The sequence below is a fragment of the Haemorhous mexicanus genome, chromosome W, assembly GCF_027477595.1.
Source record: "Haemorhous mexicanus isolate bHaeMex1 chromosome W, bHaeMex1.pri, whole genome shotgun sequence".
Classification (NCBI taxonomy): domain Eukaryota; kingdom Metazoa; phylum Chordata; class Aves; order Passeriformes; family Fringillidae; genus Haemorhous; species Haemorhous mexicanus.
The window spans coordinates 7,478,711-7,501,263 of NC_082380.1; the positions used below are offsets into that span (position 1 = coordinate 7,478,711).

Consider the following 22,553-nt stretch of genomic DNA (forward strand, 5'->3'; position numbering starts at 1 on the left):
AGGCCTTGGACAGAGAAGGGAGGTGAAGGGCCCTGCAAGACGGAAGGGTGGAGGAGCACTGAGAGGCTTGGGGCAGCCCCCCCCCCCGCCCCCGAAATAGAGAGAGAGAGAGAGAGCTGGTGTCTGTGCCTGTGCCACCTTGAAACTTGATAGTATGGCCGGCCATGAAGAATAAGGGGGGGTGCAGCGAGAAGGTGCCTGTCAAGGCAGCCGTGGGAGTTCTGGACAGGCAGAGCCTGAGATTTTTAACACTTTTCTTAGATGATGGAAACCTTACAAATGTTGATTCCTCCTGGAGTTGAATGAGAAGAGAGACAGAGATGAGATAAGAGGAAATGGGCCACGAGAGTTCAGAAGAATCCTAGGTGGGAGGAGGTGATGGAGTATCCTTTGGCTGGACTTTTCTTGTATAGCCATGGACAGAAGTATTTTTTTTCCTGTGACACAGAGACTGCATTTCGGGGGGGAGGCAATGGCTCAGAGCCAAGAGAGTGCAGTGATGTGATGCGAAGGAGTGCGTGAACAGAGACTACGGGTGAGGAGGGCGGTGGTGCCCTCGATCTTCGGTGGAAGAGAAGAGGATCTCTGTTCTCGAGACCCCTCGGCCCCAGGGGGTGAAATTTGGGGGGGACAGGTGTCCCAAAATGAGAGACTGTGCTCTTTTTGGAACTGGGCAAGGCACCCTTAAAAGGGGAACCCTAGAAACAGCTCTGGTCCATGCACAGTGGTGAGAGCACTGTACATGAAAGGAAGATGTCACGATGGCAAATGTTCTCCGGGTGGTGCCACGTGTGACATGGAAACATACGAGGTTTCAACTGTGTTTCCTGGGGAAGCCCATGGTGCAAGAGGGACTCCTCTCTTCCTGATGAACTGAGAATTGATTATCTAAAGGGTGGTGATGGACTGAGAGTTGATGATCGAGGGGTGGATGTATTGGAAATTTGGTCAGGGGAGGAGGAATGTTTTGGAAGGTTTTCATCCTGAGTTCTGTGTGTTTCTTTTATAGTTGTAGGTTAATAAAGTTTTTTTCCTTTTATTTCTAAGCTAGAGCCTGCTTTGCTCTATTTCTGATCACATCTCACAGTAGACACCAGGGAGAAAGTATTTTCATGGGGGCACTGGCATTGTGCCAGGGTCAAACCATGACACCAGTACACCTGGAACCAACTGCCTGTGGTAGTGCATACCCCCCTCACCAGGCCTCATTATGATCTGAGAAATGCTCATTAGGAGCCTTCACAAACAGCTCCTCTTGAGCTTATCAAAACCACTGTCTGTTCCCAGGAACCTGTGCTGTCTAATGAGCTCCTGTTTTTTAATTAACAGCCTTGGAAACTTATTTTTCTTTCCTGAATAACAACCCAAGTGGAATAATATTTTTTAAATCAAGGTTTCAAAGAAAGTTACTGACCTGAGTTGCAGCCAGAATAGAAAATTATTATGACTAAAGTCCACTCTCTTGTGACCCTATCAACAGTGTTCCTAAGTAAGATCGTTTGAGCTCTCCTGGACTGCAGCAGGCTGTTACCAGCAATGTCCCTCTGAGTAGGGTCTCTCAGAGCCAGCGAACTCTCAAATTTGCTATACTCGGAGGATCACTAAATGGCAACAATGGATCCTGGGCTGATACCCTCACTCCTCAGGAGTCAACCCTTCACCCTCTGAGAAGATGCAATGGCATCTGAAGTGAAGATCTCACTGAATTTGGGGGGGGGTTTTCACAGGTACCATCTTTGTACATGCGAGTTTGCATATGCTGTAGCAAATATACCAGGAATGTTGTTCTCCTAGATTCTCAAGTACTTTAGATTTGTAACTAAGTTAGGACTGCAAGTAAGTTACTGTTGTAGTATAGCAAATTCTATATGAATCCTTCACTAAATTGCTTAACTTATCGATTGTGTTTAAGTACTATTAAGTTTAAATGCTGTTGTTTAAGTTAAATGAAGTGCTGTTCATAAAGTCCAGGGCTCAGTTTATCATTGGAGTCTACTCTGAAGCTTGTGACTCAACAGGAGTGTCTATCATATTCCTTTTTTACCCTTACCATTTCCTAGCCTCTTGTCTTCCCCTCCTCCTGTCTCAGCCTCCACATAGATAGTTTTGTGTTTATTTTGATTTGGATTGACTGATTTTGGATTTTTGTTTGCTTTTTCTCTGTGTGTTTTAAGCATTTAGTAAATAAAAGAGTGAACCTTGCCAATGAACTTTGTCATGATGTGGCTTTTTATATTAAACTTTCGCTGGTGATTAGGTGAACTTAATACACTCATTCACAACATTGCCTCAGGAGTGGAAACACAGCCCGCTATTTGCCATGGACTGATCTAGACTGCACTGGAAAAGGGTGAGGCTCCAGAACACTTACAGTACATTGATGACATCATCCTGTGGGGCAACACAGCAGAGGAAGCTTTTGAGAAAGGGGAGAAGATAATCCAAATCTTCCCGAATGCCAGTTTTGCCATAAAACAAAGGAAGGTCAAGGGACCTGCCCAGGAAGTTCAGTTTTAGGAATAAAATGGCAATATGAATGTCATCAGATTCCAAGGGATATGGTCAACAAAATAGCAGCTATGTTCCCACTGACCAGCTAGAAGGAAACACAGGCTTTCCTATGTGCTGTGAGTTTTTGGAGGATGCATATTCCAGATTACAGTCAGATTGTAAATCCTCTCTATCAAGTGCCATGGAAGAAGAATGATTTTAAGTGGGGTCCTGAACAACAAGCTTTTGAACAGGAGACGGTTCATGCAGTAGCCCTTAGGCCAATCAGGACAGGACAGGATGTAAAAATGTGCTTTACACCGCAGCCAGGGAGAATGATCCTTCCTGGAGCCTCTGTAAGAAAGCACCAGGGCAGACTTGAGGTCAACCTCTAGGTTTTTGGAGCCAGGGATACAAAGGATCTATGGCCTGTTACACCCCAACTGAAAAAGAGATACTGTCAGCTTATGAGGGGCTTTGAGCTGCTTCAGAAGTGATTGTTACTGAAGCACAGCTCCTCCTGGAACCCTGACTTCCAGTGCTGGGCTGGATGTTCAAAGGGAAAGTCCCTTCAACACATCAGGCCACTGATGCTACGTGGAATAAGTGGGTTGCACTGATCACACAGCAAGCTTGAATAGGAAACCCCAATCACCCAGGAATCTTGAAAGTCATCATGAACTGGCCTGAAGGTGAAAATTTTGGACTATCGGAAGAGAAGGAGAAGGTAACACATGCTGAGGAGGCTCCACCATATAATCAGCTACCAGAAAATGAAAAGCGATGCACTCTCTTCACTGACAGTTCCTGCTGTATTGTAAGGCTCCATTGAAAACAGAAACCTGCCATATGGAGTCCTACATGGTGAGTTGCAGAAGTTATTGAAGGACAAGGTGGATCAAGTCAAGTTGTACCTTAAGGAGATTTGATTTTTGGGTGAGAACAGTCTGCAATGTTGAATTGTATAATACTGGTTACTGAATGATACTGCCATTGTATGTCACAACTACTATGGACAATGAGGATGGAGTGCTCCAGATACACCAGTCCTGATGCAGCTTTCAACCAGCCAGCAGCACACCAGCTCTCCTGCCCTGGGAGAAATCTAGGATGGATAGAACCTACAGTCATGGACTAAATGAACTCAACAGACATCTTGGAGGGATGGCCATTGACTATGGCAATGACACCTATGATTGTTCATATATGTGTGTGTATATATATATATCTGTATATAGTTGGAAGGTGTAGGGGTGGATGATGTCCTGGTTCTGGCCAGGACAGGGTTAATTTTTACTGTAGCCAAGAAGGGGCATGTCTAGGACCCGAAGGCTATTCTATACTATCTCATGTAATTTTCCAGGAATGGGAAAAGGGGTCCTTTCCAGGTCAGGGTAGTGTGGCAGAGGTCAAGTATTGTTGGTTTCGGTTTTCCCTGCGCCGGGGGGGGGGGGGGGGGGGGGGGGGGGGAGATTTCTGCTCGGCTTTCGGACTTTCTCGGTTTGCTGCGTGGTGTGGGTTGGGGGGGGCTCTGTCTATCCCCTGGCGTGGCGTAGTGAGTTCTGATTCCCTGCCGGCGGCACTTTTAAAATCAGCAAGTAGTGCTGCGCTGTTTAGGGCTAAAGGTCTGCGTGTCTTCGCTTCTTAACTGTGGTTTTTGGAAATCGGTAGTTATTTGGTTTTGTTTTCGGTCAGCGGGAGATTGTGCTGTGCCTTTTACATCTAAAATGGGCTCTAAGTTAAGCACAGCACAAAAAGGAGTGTATTATCAGATTGTTGGAATTTTAGTTAGTGGAAATGTAACATTTTCTAAGGGAAAATTGAAACGGTTTACAAAGTGGCTTTTTCTACACTTCCCACAAATTTCTCCTGAACAAGTCCACAATATCCAATTCTGGGACAAAGTAGGGCATGAATTGATAACCTTGGGAAAGTCCAGGGACACTTCCTCAGCTAAATTTGTGTTTTGGAGTTTACAAGTTCAATCAGCCTTACTCAAACAAAGGTGTAGTATATGATAGAGATAATTCATGCTTTGTAACTGTATAAAAATTATAAGATCCAACCATGCCTCTGACCCCCAAGGCCAGAAGAAGGGCCTTCATGACTATTAACGAATGAATGAGTCCTTCTCCGGCAATAAGCAGCCATTTCCCAGCAATGTCCAGAACATTCAAGGAACTGCACCTGGAAGAGATTACATCGAGGACCTGCAAAGTCCTGGCTACAAGTGAAAAGAAGACCATTTCGAGGAGCTCAGACAGCCATCCAAACCTATGGATTAACTTTTGTATGGGTCTGAATCTGTATAGTCCCTGTTATACATATGAAGGTACATAGAGAAATCTTATGTCATTTCTGCTTCAGGCGGAATAAACTGTATAAAAACTGGCTACCAGGAGCAGTTGGTGTGAAACTTTGGGGAGACGCTGACACTACGTCAGTTTGACCCAGGTTCACCCAGCGTCAAAGTCCGGGGTTGACGCTGTCTTGGCTGTGGCGGTTTTATAATATTCTATCTGGTTGTCGATCTAAAAAAGTTAAAACATTTTTTATAAATTTGGCTGCTGATTTGATCATTTACAACAAAGGGAAGTAGAGGAAAAGCCACATAATATCTACCTCTGCTCTTCCTGTTTCTCCCCAACTCTGAACCCTCTACCCCAAAACTTGGTATTTTAAAGAGAGCAGACTCTCCTCATGCCCAGGGAAGCTGGCTCCCCGAGCACTTTAAAATGCCTGAGTTCCCCTGTCCACAAAGTTCTGGCCAGACCGTGTGGAATTGTCCCCAAACTCCTGTGTCCTCTGCTCTGAAACCCAGAGCATGTGTTAGCTTTTCAGAGGGCAGTGACCCCCAAAATGTCTCCCAGACCCTAGGGGGCCAAGAAAATGGAGGATGCCACGTGGCACCATGCCATACCTGGTCTCCTTCTTCCCATGATTCCCCTAAGCATCCCAAAAATCTTTCCCCATCCCCCACCCCTCCTGATCCTCGTGACACCTTCCCTCCCCCCACCTTACCTGCCACTCCCTCAGCTCTGCCCCTCTACCCCTCCCTGAGGGCGTCTGCCGATGGGATGTCACCAGGTGTCCCTGCCCCCTGCCAGCCCCCTGTCCCTGCCCCCTGTTCCCACAGTATCCCCTCCCCGAGTTCCCACGGTGGGGGCATACCCACTGCTTGTCCCCATAGCTGCACCTGTGATCCCAATGCTTCTGATTCAAAGGATACGGAGCAGGGAACCGCAAACCCAATAAAGGGTCCCACTTTCTCATTCGGCCCTGTTACATATCAGCATGCAGGGCAAAGGGGAGGACCCCCAACTGCTGACTGGAAAGCTTTTGGACAAGAAATGATGAGAGAAATCATCAAAGCCCACAAAGAGTATGGCCTATACAGCCCATACTTCCGTGGCCTTTTAAATGCTGAACTGGGTAGGACTGTAGTAGTCCCACATGATTAAAGAAAGCTTTTTTCGTGCCTCATGACCTCTACAGAATTCAAATTGTGGGAATTGGCATGGAAACAGCTGCTAAAAGAGGGTCTCCCAGACTTGCATGCTGATCCAAACACAGGAAAAGATGCCAATAGCTTGCCAATTACCATTGAGCATCTCTCAGGTGAGAGCCAATGGTCTTTAGCCCCAATCCAAGCTGCAGTAATTCCTGTAAAAGCACCTGACAGAGTCAAAGATGCTGCTCAAAAAGCCTTCTTTACCCTCCAACCTGAAGGCCCATTCGAGCCATATAGTAAGATCAAGCAGCTACCATCAGAGCCTTTTCTGAAATTTGTAGAAAGGTTAACTAGAGCTATTGAAATCCAAGTTAAAAAAGAGAATGCAAGGGAAGAGGTTTTAGAGGAAATGGCATTTACAAATGCAAATGAACAGTGTCGAGCAGCAATTTTAAGCTTACCTCTAGAACCCCGCCCTTCACTAAAAGATATGCTTCTAGTCTGTAACAGGAAAGTGCCTCTGATGAGTGTAGATGAAGATACCAGACCAAAGCTGCTGCCAAGACCACCACAGTAAATCGCCGTTGCCAGCCCTGCCTCCATTCCCTCAGCACAGCAGCACACTGGGCAGCAGCGAACACCAGAAATGGTTGACGCCACAAAGCCATGACTGCTTTGCAACAATCTTGGGCACTGGAGTAACCAGTGCCCCCTGAAAAAGCAATTTGATGAATTTAGAAATGGCAGGGGAGGAGAACTACAAGCACTCCCAGGGGGTCAACAACAACAAAAAAACTGAATGGGGAGGGCCGGCCTGCCAGGAGCACAGACACAAAAAGAGCAGGCCAAGGGAATGAGGGAAGCAAAAAAGACCAAGCACATGGTAACATCCCTATTTCTCTAAATGAAGCAGATGCTTCAAGGACCACTTTTGCTGATCCAGTATCAGATGTGACACCAAATAACCTTTGCTCTGACTTAAGCAAATCTGTTCTAACCCCTGTTTCTGTCAATGAGCCTTTCAGATTGCAGCTGACAGAACCACTACACCTGAAAGATACTGACTGGCATCTTGTCTCCGTCAACCCACAACAGCAGGGTACTTGGACCAAAATCACTGTAAGTACATCCTCATTGGGGACGCCAAACACACACCAAAAGAGATAGAAATTACTCCAGGAATGACAACGTCAGATCCTGAGCAATTAGTTCTCGGGCTGCACTGTTTCCACCCGCCCCTGTTTCTTCCCAAAGGACAAATCGTTGCACAAGCCATCACAGTGCCGAGTTTACCTGAAGGCAACTCAAGTGTCCTTGAAAAACAAGGGCCCACAGTCGCCCAGGTCCAAGCTATTGGGAAGGACAAATCCAAAATCTGGTGTAATGTCAGTGGGGGTGGGGAGTCAAAACCCATTGAGATTCTCGTAGACACAGGTGCAGACTGCACAGTGATCCCAGCACAGGACTGGCCAGCACATTGGCCTTTGCAAAACGTGGCTGGTCACGTTCGAGGTGTAGGGGGCATGCAATTGGCAAGGCAATCCAAGAGCATCATCCAAATTGAGGTGCCAAATGGAAAATTAGCAAATATATGCCTTTTTGTGTTAGATTATCCAGAACCATTTCTAGGGAGAGATTTAATGTCTCAGTGAGGAGTCACAATTGATATTCCAGACTCCACAGGATTTTTGGGCAGCGGTCACTGAAAAGCGCCCTATACAAAAACTGAATTAGAAGACAGACACGCCAGTTCAGGTAGCACAGTGGCCGCTCAGTAAACAGAAACTGAAGGCGCTCGAGGAGCTAGTAGAAGAGCAACTAAAAAAGGGTCACATTGTGGAGACCATGTCCTCGTGGAACTCTCCAGTGTTTGTCATCCAGAAGGCTGACAAGCAGAGATGGCGGCTACTCCATGACCTCCGACAAATTAATAATGTCATTGAAGATATGGGCTCTCTCCAACCTGGCATGCCATCCCCAGCGATGCTTCCCCAAGATTGGAAATTAGCTATTATTGATATAAAAGATTGTTTTTTCCAAATTCCCCTATCCCTGGACAATGCACCGCATTTCGCATTCTCAGTCCCCACCATCAACATGGAAGCCCCTATGAAAAGGTACCATTGGAAAGTTCTTCCTCAGGGACTAAAAGTCTCGCCAGCGATCTGCCAGTTGTATGTCTCTTCCCTGCTGTCCCCAGTGCATGCAGCCGCAGAAAAGGCCATCACCTATCATTATATAGATGATATCCTTGTGTGTGCCCCCAATGATGATTTACTCATCCACGCGCTTGGCCTAACAATCGATGCACTGATTGTTGCAGGGTTCGAGCTCCAGGAAAGGAAAATTCAAAAGATGCCACCTTGGAAGTATTTGGGCTTAGAAACTGGAAATAGGACCATTGTTCCTCAAAAATTAGAAATCAATACAAAGATCAAGACCCTTGCAGATGTCCACAAGTTGTGAGGGTCTTTAAATTGGGTAAGGCCCTGGCTGGGTCTGACTAACAAAGACCTTGCCCCTCTTTTTCAATTTATTGAAAGGGGGAGAGGACCCGAGTTCTCCTAGGGCTATTACCCCTGAGGCACAGAAAGCTCTAGAAAAAGTTCAGACAGCAATGTTCACAAGACAGGCCAACCGATGTCAGACTGATCTGCCATTCAAATTTATCATCTCAGGTAAGTTTCCACACCTCCATGGAATCATTTTCCAGTGGGAGAAAAAACAAACACCTAAGGCAAAAGAAACACCTTAAAAGGGCCAGGAACAGAGGCACCCTCTCTTGATCATAGAGTGGGTTTTCCTTAGCCACCAAAGGTCCAAGAGAATGACAATGCCCCAAGAGCTAGTAGCAGAACTGGTCAGGAAATCTAGGACCCGGATCAGGGAGCTAGCAGGGTGTGACTTTGAGTGCATTCACATTCCAGTTGAGTTAAAATTGGGCCAAAATACTAAGAAAATATTGGAACAATTGCTTCAGGAAAATGAAGCATTGCAGTTAGCTCTAGATTCCTACTCAGGACAAATTTCTGTCCAGAGGCCTGCCCACAAAATTTTCGAACAAGAAGTTCAATTTGCTCTGAAATTGAGAAGTGTTCAAAGTAAGAGACCTTTAAAAAAGGCTCTGACTGTCTTTACAGACGCATCTGGGAGATCCCACAAGTCCGTTATGACTTGGAAGGATCCTCAAACCCAGCAGTGGGAGACGGACATTGCTGAGGTGGAAGGTTCACCTCAGGTTGCTGAGTTGGCTGCAGTTGTTAGGGCCTTTGAAAGGTTCTCAGAACCATTCAATCTGATTACAGATTCTGCATACATGGCAGGAGTAGTATCCAGGGCAGATTAAGCAATACTGCAAGAAGTGTCTAACATTGCACTTTTCGAATTGCTCTCAAAACTTGTAAAGTTAGTTTCCCACCGAGAGCAACCATTTTATGTGATGCACGTCAGGTCACACGCTGACTTGCCAGGGTTTATCGCTGAAGGCAACAGAAGGGCAGATGCCCTTGCTGCGCCTGCAGAGATGGCCCCTCTCCCAAATGTTTTTGAACAGGCAAAAATCAGCCACCCGCTTTTCCACCAAAATGCACCTGGCCTAGTTTGTCAGTTTCACATCACTCGAGAACAGGCCAAAGCAATTGTAGACACATGCCCAAATTGCCAACAACATGCACTCCCTACGATGAGTGCAGGAGCAAATCCAAGGGAGCTGAACAGTTGTGAACTGTGGCAAACAGATATAACACACATACAGTCATTTGGATGGCAAAAATATGTCCATGTTAGCATAGATACCTTTTCTGGAGCAGTCTATGCCTCTGCCCACACAGGAGAATCATCTTCTGATGCCATAAAGCACCTCCTACAGGCTTTTTCTTTCATGGGCATCCCCAAGGAGTTGAAAACTGATAACGGGCCCACTTACAAATCCAAGGAATTCAAGAGCTGCCTGCAGCAATGGGGAGTAAAGCACAAGACTGGCATCCCCTTGACTGGCTCAAGCTGTAGTAGAAAGGACTCACCGTGATATCAAAAGAGTCCTGGACCAGCAACATCAGGTCCTGAAAGTGGAACCTCCCCACATCCGGTTGTCCAGGGCACTGTTCACAATCAATTTTCTGAACTGTTCTTTTGACAGCCTGAATATGCCCATCGTACGCCACTTTGGGGGGAGCAGTCAGATGTCAATGAAAGAAAAGCCTCCAGTCTTGGTAAAGGATCCTGAGACTTGGAAGACAGTGGGACCTTACAAATTGGTTACATGGGGATGTGAATATGCCTGTGCGTCCACCCCCTTGGGTTTAAAGTGGGTTCCTTCCAAATGGATAAGGCCCTACGTCCCCAAGGTCTCAGGGAAGTCTACAGAAGCACCCCAGGTTGCTAATGTTGCCTGGAGAAGGAAACGCCGTGCGCGTTCTCTGGAAGAAATTCCATTTAAGCCTCCTATCTGGAATAGTTTATAATATATGTTTGTCTTAAGTTCCTTGTACCAGTTTAGGTCCCGCTGTTCGTGTGCAGTCTTGAGACACCATGACACTGAGTCTGCTCCTCATCCTACTCACAATCATTCCACCAGCGATCTCCTGGATAGTCCCTCAGCCCAAAGCAAACGTATAGACTATCTGCTCCTTCTGCACAACCATCGCTGTGAAGAATTTGAAAGTCTCTGCTGCCTCAACTTGCCATCGAAAGCAGAGAACCTCCATGCCACAACTGACAAGATGAAAACCATGGTGAACGAAATCAAGAGAGAAACGGACAACTGGATGAGTGGACTGTTCAAAAGCTGGGGACTCTTAGGCTGGTTGGGATCCATTCTGAAAACTGCGTTTTTAGTACTGTTTATTTTAGTTATTTTTATTGCAGTTGTTAGCATTGGTTTTGGGCTCATCAAGCGCATAGTGTACAAGTTAATTTCAAGCTCATCTTCCCCTCCTGAAGTCCACCATTTGGAAGCCCTTAGTGCTCCAATGGATGACATGGAAGCCTCAGCGGAAAAGAGTGACCCTCCTGAAGAGGAGGAACCAACTTACCAACTGTGGTTTGGCAAGCATTCCGTGCCCCAAACCCAGTCCTCTTAATTTAAAAAAAAACAAGGGGGAGATGTTGCGGTGTGATGTCATAGTTTGTCTCAGGTATCCCGGTCCTTTCCCAGGTGCCAATCACCTCTCCTTCCCCCACCCTGACCCCTGCTGAGTGCTGTCTATCAACCTTGGCATTCCAGAAAGGTGTCGAGTGATTGGCAGAGTTCAAAAGATGCTCTGCATCCCTGGGGGGTCATTGGCCCTCCCAGGTGTCCCTCGCACCTGAGACCTGCCCACCTTGCACCTGGTTGGTGGGATCCCTACCCCTTCCCTCCCCCTCTCCCTGGGCTTAAAAGAGCCAGCAACCATGCGGTTTGGGAGATTCTGTTAGAGCTGTTACAAGATTCAGAAGCCTGCCATCGGAATAAAACTCTGGATCAAAACCCTCTGGCAGAATCTCACTCCTTTCCTTCACTTCACCTTAAAGCATCTGCACAGAGGTAAACTGGAGCTTTGCATGTCTGGACTTGTCTCTAGCACCAGCTGCAGCAACCAGCATAGCCAGAGGTGTCTCTGAGGTGAAAACACCGCAGTTGCCGCCTTTCAGTCAAGCAGCAGAGGCTAGTCAAGCCAGACGAGTCCCATCTGGATATATTAGTAATTATTCCTATACTTTTGGTATTGATATTGTTGCTGTTAGTGTTTGTTTTCTCATCTCATTGCTGTTTCTAGTAAATTGTTCTTATCTCAACCCATGTTTTTTACCTTTTGTACTTCCAATTCTCCTCTCCATCCTGACACGGGGAGGGGAAGAGTGAGTGAGTGGCACATGGTCTGGGGTGTTTCAGTGGGAACACTAAATTGGGGAATACCACTCCTAAACCACAACAAAGGACTTAAGACCCAATAAAATTTCTGTTACATTTTTTAATCACCTCACTTTAAAAGAGCTTTCTTTTAAAGGCAAAAAAGGATTGTTGTGTTTATCCACAGTCTGTGATATATTACTCATTGCCTAATGAGTAATATAAATAGCACACAATTGGACAAACACAGTCTATATGCAATAAAGAGCAATTCACAGCGTTATCATGGAATATGATTACATTAAATTTTAAAGTTTTAATAAGACTAATATGGATACTTCTGTTAAATGGAAAAAACAATATTGATTTAACAAAGACCATATTCTTAAACTCTAGCTATCACATGCCAAGTTAATATCTCAACTTTCATAGACTCTATATCTTACCACAGAACAATTTTTAATATACCATATATTTGGTAACATACTAAATCTTAGGTAGTTTACACACTATTATGCAATATAACTATATTGTGTTAAACGTTATTTATTCAAAGACCTTTGCAACAAACAAAAAGAATTCAACTGTGCTAGTGAAGTTCTGAACTTCTTTTAAGTTAAAATGTTTTAAAATGTTTGTTAATGAAAGAAGACAAATGTATGACTACCAGTAATCTGGGTCATGTAAGTTAGTTGAGCAACAGAAGAAAAAAACTTGTTTCTTCTAAGCAGAAGAAAGAGATAAAAGGGAAACCTTTTTCTAAACCAAATGAAAAATAAATTGATGTTTTACAGATAACTGGAAATTAGTTCTAACGATTTACTTAGGAAAGGTTGGAAATGTAAACACAAGCAATTAAAGTATGCTAATGATATTGTATTTTAAATAAAAATATGAAACATATTAAAAATAATTAAACCATCTGTACTAGAAATAGTGCTTTATGATCAGTATTTTTCAATGAAAGATCAGAAGCTATGCTATCCAAGATTTCTTCTTCAGGTATTGTTCATGCTGTTCATTCTAAGAACACATGTAGTCTACACTTTCATCTGCATTAAATAAAAACTGGCAGAATGCATGGTCTGAAGGATAAGAAGCCTTCAGAGAAAGTGGAAATAGATAATGTTTCTGAGGTTCTATTTTTCTTATGGCCAAAGCAGAAGCTGTAAAGTTTTGACTGAATCACTGTATATATAGAGATCAGAAAAACGTTCCCACCTTGCTTTCTTGATCAAATAAGAACTAACAATAAAAATTTTTTTTAAATGTGTGGAAATAATTTTTTTTAAGTCTAGGTTTTAAAGCTAAAGGTACCTGTACATTGGCAAAATCCACACGGTTGAGATCACTGAGCATCTGGTTGATCTGAGAAGTGTTCTGAAGCACAGCCCGAGCTGCCTGAGCCAGGTGATTGAGAGATGTGTATCTTCTCAAAGTCTGGGCAAAGGCACTTACAGTGGCAACCTATGAAGAAATCCATTTATCTTAACACATTGTATTATCAACCAGTCTTCTGTTTTGTCTATTTTAATTCTAAAATTGCTGTAATAATTTATGAGCCCTCAGATATTGCAATTCACATATAATGGAACAAATACAGTTTTTCCTATTTTTTTTTGGCAAAACAAAGTTATTTCCAACCCCATGGTTCATGTCTGAAGTTTAACTTAAATATGACATTTAGCATAAAAGTTAAAATGCTGCTATTTTTAGATCTTGAATGACATCTAGTGTACAATTGCAGAAAGATAAGAAAACTGCAGTCAACTTTGTTTACCTTGCTTTGTATCATTCTCTGTGGAATATTGTTCATGGCACTGGATAGCCAGCCTTCAAGGCTTTTTGCAAAATTGCGAATGGCCTGAGTCAAGGCACCTAAACATTAAAAAATAAAAATAAAATGAAAAGGATGGCAATGTGCCTCTCTTGAAACCTTTTGCATCTTCAGTATTTAAATATTCCACATTGAGAACTACTGCATTTATTGTCTCAGAGATTTATCCAGTTAGGTTTGGATCCCTATCATTACAAGAAGTATGTTGATAAGCTGTAGTAAGTTTAGTAGAGGGCCACTGACATGGTCAGGGAGCTGTAGCACATACCTTATGAGGAGAGGCTGAGGGAACTAGGTTTTTCAGTCTGAAATAGAGAAAGTTTAGGGGGGACCTAATAGAAGGCTTTCAATACCTACAAGGTATCAAGAACAGACTCAGCTTCTTCACAGTGATGCATGGCAGGAGGGTGATAAACACTGGGCATAAATTGAAAAAGAGTGATCCTGACTTGATAGGAGAAATTTTTTCACCTTGAGGACAGTTAAGCAGTGCCAATTCATGGCCCTTCATTGGACTCTCTTCAGTATGTCCATCTCACTCTTGTACTGGGGAGACCAGAACTAAATACAGGACTCCAGGTATACAGCACTCAAATGGTGCTGGATAAAGGGGAAGGATCACCTACCTGGACCTACTGGCAACACTTTGTCTAATACAGCCCAGGATACCACCAGCCCTCTTTGCAGCAAGGGCACTTTGCTGGCTCATGTTCAACTTGGTGTCCACCAAGACCCACTGGTCCTTTTCTGCAAAGCTGCTTTTCAGTTGGTTGGCATGTACTGGCACGTGGGATTGTTCCTCCCCAGGGGCAGGACTTGACACTTCCCCTCGTTGAACTGTATGAGGTTCCTGTCAGCCCATTTCTCCATCCTGTCATGGTCCCTCTGGATAGCAGCACAACCTTGTGATGCATCAACCACTCTTCAGTTTTGCGTCATCAACAAACTTGCTGAGGGTATGCTCTGCCCCATCATCCAGATCACCAATAAAGACATTGAACAGTGTTGGACCCAGTACTGACCTCTGGGGTACACTGGTATTTACTGGCCTCCAACTAGACTTCGTGCAACTATAACTATGGGATTCTCTGGAGTGCTGCAATGGATAAATACAGAAACTTTGGGGGAAACAAGACAAAAAGGTGCTCTATATGAAAGAGGAGCTGCAATGCATAGAGCTTTGCTGAGGGATGGATGATAAGCCAGTTCAGAGCTTAAGGGTCCAGGTTAGACTACATAACAACATGGGTGATGTTGTGGGTATCTGATACAGCCTACCTCATAAGGAAAAAGTAGATGAAGTCTTGTGGTGGCTTGACCTTGGCTGACTGCCAGGTGCTCACCAAGCTGCTCTATCACTCTCCCTTTTCAACAGAACAGTGGAGAAAAATACAAAGAAATGCTCATGGGTCAAGATAAGGACAGGGAGATCACTCAGCAATTGCCATCACAGGCAAAACAGACTCAACTTGGGGAAATTAATTGAATTTATTGCCAATCAGAGTTGGAGACAGATATAAGAACAAATCTTTAAAAAACTTCCTCCAACCCTCACTTCTTTCCAGGAACAACTTAACTCCCAACTCTTCTACCTCCTCCCCCCAAGTGGCCCAGGGCAACAAGAAATGGGGGTCGCAGTCAGTTCATAACACCATCTCTGCCTCTCCTTCCTCCTCACGCTCTTCTCCTGCTCCAGTATGGGGTCTCACCCATGGGAGACAGTCCTTTGCGACCTTCTTGAACATGGATCCTTCCCATAGGCTGCAGTTCTTCACAAACTGCTCCAGCATAGGTCTTTTCTATGGGGTGAAGTCCTACAAAAACAGACTGTTCCAGCATTTGTCTCCTCACAAGGTCACAGGTTTGTAAGAGACGGTCCGAAGTTTCCATATTTGCCTCACGACTGTCACAAGGACAGAGACCGGGACCCTGAAGACCCTGACTGGAGTTCTGGCCTGGTTGAGGTGGATGCTCGCCAAGTGATTGTAGCTGTGTTTACAGTGCCGCCATGGTATACTGCTTTCTAGCAGGGCCTGGCAAAGGAGCAACTCACCCTATATGCTTGCACCTGCTTCACGACAATAGCCCATGAATTTCCCCACCTCTTGGCCAAATGAACTTTCTGGGGTAACTTTGGTGGTCCCCCACAGAAAATCCTTCATCTGTTTCACGACCACAGTGACGAACAGAGATTGAAGCTCCCTCCCAAGGACTGAGACTGAGACCCTTATAATTCAGACACAGGGGCGCTGGCCTGACTGAAGCGGGATGTCTGCCAAGTGTTACCTGCAGATGTGGTCGCTGGACCAAGAAAACAATGGCTCCCGCTCACTGCTGAGATTGACTTATCCTGTTTCAGAACATGGACTGTCTGTACCCATTTTCAATAGACTTATTCTTCATTGTCTTTTACCTGTTCCCCCCTCGACGGGGGACTATAATAGACCCCTGAGTTAACCAAGACCTCGAGACTCTCCCCGACGTGACAAAGCGGATCTATTGGCTGGTCCACAAGGATTTCGTCTCTACGTCTGGTAGCTATACCACTTTCCCCTTTTTCTCTCTCTCTCTCTCTATCCTTTATCTCTTTTCTAATCCCTCTATCGCATTTGCTGTGGGCACTCAAAAAAAGGTGCATTTGTTTTGATTAATACTGAAATCCCCTTTGTGTTGTTTTTTGCCCTCTGAGATCAGTTAACGAACCATCACAACCCCTGCTTATACAAGTGGATTGTGACAAGGTTCCAGCAGAAAACCTGCTCTAGCATGGGCTCCTCTCCACGGGACCACTGCTCGTGACAGGACCCTGCTCTAGCATGGGCTCTCTATGGGCTGCACCTTCCTTTGGGGTACACCCACCTGCTCTCATGTGGGATCCTCCATGGGCTGCAGGGTGACAATGTGCTTCACCATGGTCTTCCCCATGGGCTGCAGAGAAATCTCTGCTCCAGCAATAGGAGCACATTCTCCCCTCCTTCTTCACTGACCTTCGTGTCTGCAGAGTTGTTTCTCTCACATATTCTCACTCCTCTCTCCTGGCTGCTGCTGTGACCCATTTTTTTACTCTTTTTTAAAATATGTTACCACAGAGATGTTACTAATGTCTTTGGTTTAGACTTTGGCCAGTGGCAGGTCCATCTTGGAGCCAGTTGAAAGTGTCCCTTTCTGACATGGGGACAGCTCATGGTATCTTCTCATAGAAGACATCTGTGCACCCCCCACCTCTATCAAAAGCTTGCCATGTAAAGCCAATACAGGTCTCCTTCAGGTACCTGGAATAAGTTTCATGTTTACAGGCTCCAGTTTTGCTGAGGGACTTGAACAGCAGAGCTGTCCCTATCTGCTAGAGGGACAACAAAGCAGAGCAAAAGCAACCCAAGAAGACAATTGAACAGTGCAACTGGTCACCCAGAGAGCTTTGTGTAGCTTCCATCCTTAGATGGTTTCAAGACCTGACAGGGTAAAGCCCTGAACAAACAAGTTTGAATTCAGCATTGACCATGCTTTGAGCAGGAGGTTGGACTAGAGACCTCCTGAGATACCTTCCAACTTGAATTATTCTTTGATTCTATATTATGTAACAATTATTTAGTTTCTGATTTAACAAACAGAACTGACCATTTCACCTAAGACCCCTTCAAAAAACTTATGATCAGCAGTGAAAATTCTTTTTGGCATTCCTACAGGTACATCAGTAATTGTAACAACTGTTTCCTATCTCCTGAAAACTTTCATAATGAATTTTCTGCCATAAATTTTTTGCCTTAGTGCTTTTGCTTTTAAAGAGCAAAACCCCACAGGAAACAGCAATTATTGCACTAGTTCAGTTTCCTCAAGTAAGCTTGAAGTACCCTGAAACATTGCCAACATGTTTTTCTTTTAGTTCTGAAGAACAAAATGCAATGTACAATGTTCAACGACGGTATCGATAAGGAATATATAAGAATGTATTAAACAAACAAGGTAGGATTACTCATACTGGTGTGAAAATTTGGTGGTGGAGAATGAATGCTGCTACAGTAATAAGGAAGAAAAACACAGAAAAGGGAAATATTACTATCTATAAGTGATTTTGGTTTTACTACATCTAAGAAGAAACAGTGGAAATAAACAGTGAATTTTGTTTGAGGCAAAATAGCACTTTTGGCAGAGTAAGAATTAATTGCTCATGGAAGTCACCTAATATGATAAATGTTCTTTTTCAGCTTGAGTAATTGATGAATCCTGTAAATAAAAACTTCTTCTAGTAAAGTTAGCAAATTTGCTTTAAAAAGAAAGAAATATTTTATATTTTAAAGCATTATTTTCTTCAAATTTATAGTGATAACTGGTTTGTGTAACTATCCCCAAATGTTAATGCTCATCTGAAATTTAATTTGGACTTATAAAACTTCTGAATTGGCTCTATGGAATGGGCTTTTTCTTTTTTCTTTCTTGAGGTTTCCAGGCAAAGAGCAAACACTCTGTTTCACTGTTGATCATTTAACCCGCATGTTTTTACATTAACATTTTTGTATGCACTTGCTAATTAACAAAGCATTCACTCATGTTTATTTATTACCTGCAGAATAAAAAAAAAAGCTCATTCAGATAGTTTGCAAAGTGTTACTAAACACACATTAAATGATACAGCAAAATAAGTTAAAAGGAAAACATGTATTTTTGTATAAGCCTTCAAAAAGCTTGTGTTTCTCATCTGAAATATTTCTTCTACATAAATAACAAGATTTTGCAGTCTTTCTGGTATTTGTAATTGCTGAAATTGACAGATACAACATGAAAAATATCTTGAACATAACTTCTCTGTCTGGAAGAGGAACTCCCAAACAAGTTTGGTGCTATCCATCCTGTCACTTGTGAAGAGATAAAAAGGCCATTCTCAGGGGAAAGGATCTATTGCCATTAATACACAGTGGCTCTGGTCTTTTGCTAGAATCATAAGATAATAAATTTTACTCCTGACTGAAGTATAAAATGTTTGGACTCTTCTTAAACAAAGAAATGTGGCTTTTTCCCCACACAGTAGTTTTTCATTTATTTTGTGGACACTGAAATGTTTTCACAAAAATTTCAACTAACCAAATTTTACTTAGGGCTTGCTTTTCAAAAAGTTTTCTTCACTATTAATTTATTTTATGGTAATATTTATTAGGAAGTTATGTGAAAGAGTAGGTTTCCCAAAATACTTGTCCTAGGGTGACGTTATGATGCATGTATCCCCAGTCGTTGTTCTGTTTATGCTGGATATTATGTTCTGTGCCTTCAAGACTGGCTCTGAAGAGCGAATGTTTTGTTTTGGGTTTGTTATCAGCCTGCTCCCCCACGGCTGGCAGGACACAGAGATGGGGTAGTACATAGTGTGGCTTTTGCTTTTTGCTTTGCTCTTGCTTTTTGCTTCTGCTCATTAGTTAGTTTAGCTAAGCAGTCTGAATTTTTCCCTGGACTGTTTTTCCTTTCCCTTTTTTGGAACTACTCGAACCTGCTCCGGACTGGGACCTGGGAAACACCAAGAGTTTGCACCTCGTGGCCTGCAGCAGCTACCCCAGCGCCGGAGGGACTGATAACAGAGCGACCACTCCCAAGAGAGACTTTCTGAATTTGTCAGTGAAAGAGTGTTGTCATCTGGTATTGTTAATTTTGTGTGCTGGGGGGTGCTTTGCCTGTTAAATAAACAGGTTCTTTCCACTTCTCTCTGAGGAATTCTTCCAGAACCGGTTGGGGGGAGGGGCCGTGTGGGTTTGCTTTCTGGAGGGGCCCCCTTTGGCGGTTTTCTCCCAAATTTGCCCTAAACCAGGACATACTGAAAATCAGGAAAAGAAAAAAAGATGAAACTCAAAAATAGAATTATCAGTTTGCATCCCTACAAAATTAAACACATTTTCCCTTTTTTTTTTTTTTGGCCAGCTGCTGTTGGTACCTTTCTGATTATCCAGAAAAAAAAGAAACCTGCCTATGATGGGGTATTTCTACAAAGCAGTACTTGCAAATATTTTCCTGAGTTGCTTCTTACAGCATAGCTAACAGAGGCAGACAACAGATGCAGTACTTGTGTCAGAAGAGAGAACAGCATTCATGTCCTCAGCAATGGTGTTAATGTGTCACAGAGTACCACCTCCAGCCATCAGAGCAACTATCCCTATAAAGTCAGAGGCCTCAATCCAGACCAAACTTCTGAGGGAAGATGCAGCTCAGAGTACAGCAAGTGCTTGGGGTCTCTTGCTAAAGCTGAGGCAGAGGGGGACGGTTTCCTTGCCTGCAGAAGGTATGCAGTGGAACAGGACCTGTGTTGCCAAGGAAGTGCAGGAAGAGGTCAGCAGATTGTGCAGTATCAGAGAAGGTGAGAGAGATCTAGTGGATCTTTTTCAAGACCCTGCAGCCTGAAGTCTCAGCTGTATTGAAGGAGAATCAGGTGGTCTGTGCTAATTGGATTAGGAAATAGCAAAGGCTGGAAGCCTATGACTTCTGGAAACAGAAAGAAGTCTCCTGCTTCACCTGCATATCTCCAACAAAGAACAGATGCAGTACCCTCACAGCAGATGAGGGTCTGGGAACTCTGTCCAAGAGTTAGTTAAGCCTGAGCCATGCAGCAGCACCAGAAGGAAGTGATAACTGATAATGGGAGACTCCATGCTATGGGGATTGGTGCCCACATCTGCCAACCTGACCTGCTGTGTTGGAAGATTTACTGCTTGCTGGGGGTTGGATCTGGGATGCTGCGGTGATGCTGACAAGGTTTGTCCAATCCTCGGATTATTATTCCTTGCAAATATTTATGTGAGCACCAATACTGCCAGAGGAGACCTGGAGCATATAAGTGTGACTACATGCATCTAGAGGCAATGGTCAAGGGTATGGGGGCCCAGGTAGTTTCCTCATTGGTCTTTCCAGTGAAAAGCAAGAGCTTGAAGGGGAATGGAAGTATCCTGTGGGTCAACAGTTGCTTGCCCAGCTGGCAATGACAATTGGCATTTGTATTTTATGACTATGGGGACCCTTCTTTGAAGACTTAGAGATGGGATCCACCTGACCAAGTGGGGCAAAACCATCTTTACCAACAGGCTGGCCAACCTGGTGAGGAGAACTTTAAACTAGAAATAACGGGGAATGAAGACGATGACCCACAGTCAAGTGAAGGAGTACTGGAATGAGTTGGTAAGCAGAGTGTTAGGGAAAAGAGAGAGCTTGTAATTGGCAAAACAGAGCTGAAAAGGAGACACTGCTGGACCAAATTCTTAAAAACAAGGAAACTTTTCTTACAATTCTTACAAACTGTTGGTGATATGAAGGTTGGAGGGAGTCTGAGCTGCATTAACCATGAGATGGTGGAATTGAGTATACTGAGAGGATGGAAAAAGGCAAATGGCAGGATAACAACTCCAAATTTCAGGAGAGCAGACTTTGGCCTGTGCAGAGACCTGCTTGGAAGAATCCCATGGGAGACGGTCCTGGAGAGCACTCTGGATCTAGGAGACCTGTTTAATATTCAAAGATCACCTCCTCCAAGCTCAAGAATAGTCCATCACAATGAGCAGGAAATCAAGCAAACATGACAGGTCTGCGTGGATGAACAAGGAGCTCACGACTAAACTCAAACATGAAAAGGAAGCACACAGGAGCTGCAAAAAGGGGCAAGTGACCCAGGAGGAATGCAGAGACACTGGCCAAGTATGCAGAAATGGGGTTAGGAAAACCAAATTGGAGTTGAAACTGAGGAGCAACATTAAGGGTTTCCACAGGTACATCAGCAGAAAAAATTAAGACCAGAGAAAACGTGGGCCTGGTGCTGAATGGGGACAGGGAACCTAATGACAAAGGCTGAGGTACAGGATGCCTTCTACACTTGAGTCTTTACTGGTAAGGACTACCTTCAGAAATCTGAAGCCTCTGAGACCAGAGGAAAAGTCTGCAGCAAAGACACCTTCTCCTCAATAGAGGACGACCCAGTTAGGAAAACATTTAAAAATTGGAGAGGCATAAGTCCATGCCCCTGATCAGTGCACCCATGAGTGCTGAGGGAGCTGGCTGATTTCACTGTGAGGCCACTCTCAATTATCTTTGAATGGTCATGGTGATCAGGGAAAGTTCATGAGGACTAGAAGAAAGCAAATAACCATGTCCCTAAGAACCACATCTATATGTCTTTTAAATACCTTTTAAAAATGACCAGAACTTGTGGGTCCCTAAGCCCTCAAAGCAGATTCTGAGGGTACTCTGCTACATATCTCCCTTAATAGCTTAGTTTGCTTTCTTAAAGTCCACTGTAACAACTCTACTGATGTTTTTTTCTCACTACACTGAAAATTTTAAACTCAAACGTTCCATGATCATAGAATCATTAAGATCATTGAGTCCAACTGTTGATCACTGTGGGCAAGACAGTCACCAACCATCACATCTCCCAAGAGTCCTTCTCTAGTCACAAACAAGTCTAGGAGGGCATCTTTCCTAGTTGGCTCACAGAGTACTTGTGACAAGAAGTTATCTCCCACAAACTTCAAGACTTCCTAAGCCTGCTCGTCACAGCAGGATGATATTCCCAGTTGATGTCTGGGAAGTTGGAATCTCTCATAAGGATGTGGGCTACTGATCCAGAGATTTCTCTTAATTGCTTGCAGAAGAACTCATCACTGCTTACATCCTGGCTGGGCAATCAGTAATAAACACTCACTATAATATCTCCTTTGTTTTCTATCCCCTTAAGCCTCACTCAGAGGCTCTCCACCACATCACTGCCAACTGTAAGGGCTGTACAATCAAACCTCTTCCTTACATATAGTGCCACATGTCCATCTCACCTGCCCTGCCTATCCCTCCTAAACAGCCTGTAGCCCTTCATCCCAGCATTCCAGCTGTGGGACTCATTCCAGCTAGCAAATATAGCACTACCTGCTATATCAGTTAGACATACACAAGTCTATGGGACTTGATGGGATCCACCCAAGGTG

General features: G+C 44.1%; 1 protein-coding gene across 8 annotated transcripts in view; it reads right to left on the reverse strand.

Annotated features, from left to right (window-relative positions):
* LOC132341439 (transcription factor RFX3-like) overlaps window positions 1-22,553 on the reverse strand; it is a 210,322-nt gene that overhangs the window by 43,527 nt on the left and 144,242 nt on the right. For all 8 annotated transcript variants that reach the window (XM_059873022.1, XM_059873021.1, XM_059873027.1 and 5 more), the window contains 2 exons: window positions 13,552-13,649; window positions 13,089-13,238 (listed from right to left, as the gene is read on the reverse strand). In XM_059873022.1, coding sequence (XP_059729005.1) covers window positions 13,089-13,238; window positions 13,552-13,649 — 248 coding nt within the window. The remainder of the gene's footprint in view (window positions 1-13,088; window positions 13,239-13,551; window positions 13,650-22,553) is intronic.